The sequence below is a fragment of the Rutidosis leptorrhynchoides genome, chromosome 2 (assembly GCF_046630445.1).
Source record: "Rutidosis leptorrhynchoides isolate AG116_Rl617_1_P2 chromosome 2, CSIRO_AGI_Rlap_v1, whole genome shotgun sequence".
NCBI classification, from domain to species: Eukaryota; Viridiplantae; Streptophyta; class Magnoliopsida; order Asterales; family Asteraceae; genus Rutidosis; species Rutidosis leptorrhynchoides.
In genome coordinates this window covers 85,870,811-85,874,159 of record NC_092334.1, presented here as the reverse complement: position 1 = coordinate 85,874,159, position 3,349 = coordinate 85,870,811, and the positions used below count along the sequence as shown (strand labels likewise).

The 3,349-nt window shown below is 34.2% G+C and overlaps 1 protein-coding gene across 1 annotated transcript; it reads right to left on the bottom strand.

Moving 5' to 3' along the window:
• Positions 1-576: 576 nt before the first annotated feature.
• Positions 577-1,838, bottom strand: LOC139891109 (uncharacterized). Its single transcript, XM_071874039.1, has one exon. The coding sequence runs from the start codon at positions 1,249-1,251 to the stop codon at positions 817-819; it is 435 nt and encodes a 144-aa protein (XP_071730140.1). The 5' UTR covers positions 1,252-1,838; the 3' UTR covers positions 577-816.
• Positions 1,839-3,349: the final 1,511 nt, after the last annotated feature.

Sequence of the window (3,349 nt, the reverse complement as noted above, 5' to 3'; positions counted from 1 at the left end):
CGGTTAGTCTACTGCTTTAGCTTTAGCTTATGAGGGTCGATTAACTCTGAGTTGTGATGGGCATGTGACTCGTGCACCTCTCGAGGCCAGCCAACATTGCGGGTCGTTTCAGCTGGTATCATCCACTCGCCACTCATGTGCCATTTGGGATGGTGTGACAAACTCCCATTGATTATAAGTTGGATGATGTACGAGCAACCTGTTATTGTGATATATGAATCAATGGGATGGAGAGATATGATGTAGAAAGTCACACGTGTTTTTCTACAAGTAGGCGAAGAAAGTCAATTCCAAACGTAAAGGTAAAGAGGGTAAGGCAGATATCGCATCACACACAACCATTGGTTGGTATTGGTGCAGTTACACCAAAGATGATCTAAGGCAAATATTGATCAAGTGATAAATTGAGTCAGTAACAGAAGTACACAAAAGCAAATTAAGTAAAAGGCAATGTTACTGAAATCAACAATCAAGATTTTTCATATTTATATCCAGAAATTGGAAGCTTTACATTAAACAGCAACGTGTAAAGGGCAGAAAAAAAAAAAAAAAAAAAAAAAAAAAAAAAAATTTCTTTGAACATGAAAAGAAGAAGAATAAAAGAAGTTGAAGTCTCCCAAGATTTACTAATCACAATCAAGAAAATATGCGCCCCTACAACCAAAACAGGATCAAAATGCACCTTCACATCCTCCATTGATGAAAACTATTTCTTCAAATTCACTAAAGATGGATGATGTTGCAAGCTGCAGTATCGATTCAAGAATGGGTCTTGACCCAATTCAAGAACGATACTCAAATCGATTGGGTATCCACCTAATCATATTTTTCTCTCCAACCATACACAAGAAACAACACCCATGAAAGTGCCAAAACAAAATCACCAAGAACCAGCCTCAGCCAATCACGACCGAGTTCTTCGAGCTTACTCTCAAAGTAAATCCTCCAAATTGCCATAGCAATGTGAAGAAGAACACACCCTTTAGCAAAAAAGATCTGAAAGTCCCTATCTTTCACAAATGCCACCATGAACAACAAGATCCCAACAGCAAATAAAAGCAACCCAGAAAAGGAATCAGAGGTGTTAATCAACAACTGATCATGAGGTGTTGATCCCAATAACTTAATTGCAATTTCATTTCCATGACTGAATGCAAACACCTCATGGCTATAGAACATCATTAGGGTTCCACAAGTTAAAGCCACTATGGAATAAATTAAACATAATGAGAAAAACCCTGATGATCCCATATCACAAAACACCAAATTTAAGTACTTTAGCTCACAAAGTCTTTCAATTTAACCAATGCTAAAGAAAACCCATTTGGTATGCACCAACTTAATAGAGCCCTAAATTAACAAAAACACCAAGAAAATAAAATTCTCCATTTTTTTTAACATCAACTTAAAAAAATTTATTACCAAGATCAGAAATTTAAACAAACCCACAATTTCTTTGGCATAAAGATTCAGACTTTAGCTAAAAGAACAACACCCAGACGAAATATTCTGATGTAATCAAATAAACCTAATCAAAGATCGATCTTTTTCTTGATATATGGAACCAATAAACATAACCCACGTGTATCTATTGACGAAAAGGTGAAATACTAACCGTGAATAATAAATCAACTGCGTAATAATCTTGACATTTGGAAAGGGTTTATAGAAGAAAGAAGGTAAAGAGGGTTAAGTATGAAGAGATATTTGTTTGTTTATTATTGCCGACAGAAACAGCGATGGTGGGTGTTTTAAAAAGGATATAATCGTAAATATATTTAGACATTTGATGTCGACGACAGTGGCAGAGATATCATGATCTTGCTACAGTGCATTAGATGCTTGTACGTGTTCATAAGAAGTTGTACGTTACGGTGCAAATAAAGACTTGTTGGTTGTTGCATACGTATTAGAGATTGTACATATCATTGTTACAGGAATGATAACTTGTGGCCTTGTGGGACATCTATCATTTCCATTTCAAGCAATAATCTTTTTATGATACATCTGTAACTGTAATTAGCAATTATCTTTTTTATGAACATGTGTAAACAAAATTTACCGAGGATGTCTAAACAGAAACACATGTTAGATGAAGTGTATATCTAGGGCTAGGTTTATAAATGAGTTGAGTTACTCGTGAGCTACTCGAGCTCGACTCGTTAAAACTCGATTCGAGTCGAGTCTAAACGAGCTTGAGCCCGAGTTTAAACTTTATTTAAAGATCGTTTAGTAAACAAGCTTGAACACGAATTTCATATCTCGAGCTTTAAAAACCTCGCGAGCCTCAACGAGTTTTTCATTTATATACATCAAAATATTAATTATTTTAATAATTTAATATATAATTATAATACTCCGTACTAATTACTATGCTATCTATAAGAGTCGTAAGAATAATGCCAAGTCTTATTATTTGAATAAAAATTACAAAAATAATAAATATGAAATATAATAAGTTTAAATTTAAATTTTATAAAGAAAAATAATAATATATGATTAAAACGAGCCGAACTCGAGCTTAATATATTAGGTTCGAACCGAGCCGATCTCGAGCTCGAGCTCTATGAAACTCAAACGAGCCAAACTCAAGCTTGGCACTGTTCGGGCTCGGGCGCTCGGCTCGTTTACAGCTCTAACACTCATCATCAAGAGAGAAACATTTTTTTAGAGGGAAGAGGAAAGTAATTTTTTTTCGTTGCTTTAAATTTTCTTTTCACAAATATTAAGATTAAGTGAAAATATGAATATTTAAAAAAGACACTTTGTGATAAGTGTTATTATTTTAACCAGCAAACGCTCGAAGAAAATAACATTCATCGATAAATGTTGTTCCTGATAACATTCATCATGAGTAATATTATTTTTCGAGTGTTTTTTATTTTTCCATCTTCTGTGAAGCTTTTTCAAAATTTAACCCGATTTAGAGTTTAGGGTTTAGTGTTTTGAGTTTGTACCATAAATTCCAAACCCTAAACTCTAAACCGTTCGTGTTAAAAATTCAATTTAAAAAAAATAAAAAATAAAAATAAAAACTCAATTTAAATCCTAAATCTAAACTCTAAAACTTAATTTCTAAACCCTTAAAAAACGGTCGAAGAATAAAATTACTCATGGTGAATGTTATCAGGAATAACATTTATCGATGAATGTTATTTCTTTAAGCGTTTTCTGGTCAAAATAATAACATTTATCATAAAGTGTTTTTTATATGTTCATATTTTCACGTGATCTTAGGCCACTTGCAGTGGTCCGTTAGCCACCACCGTGACCCACCGCCACTCGCTAATGCCCACCACCAGCAAACCGCCATATGGCTCGCTGGTGGTACCTGCAACGAGGGTAACGG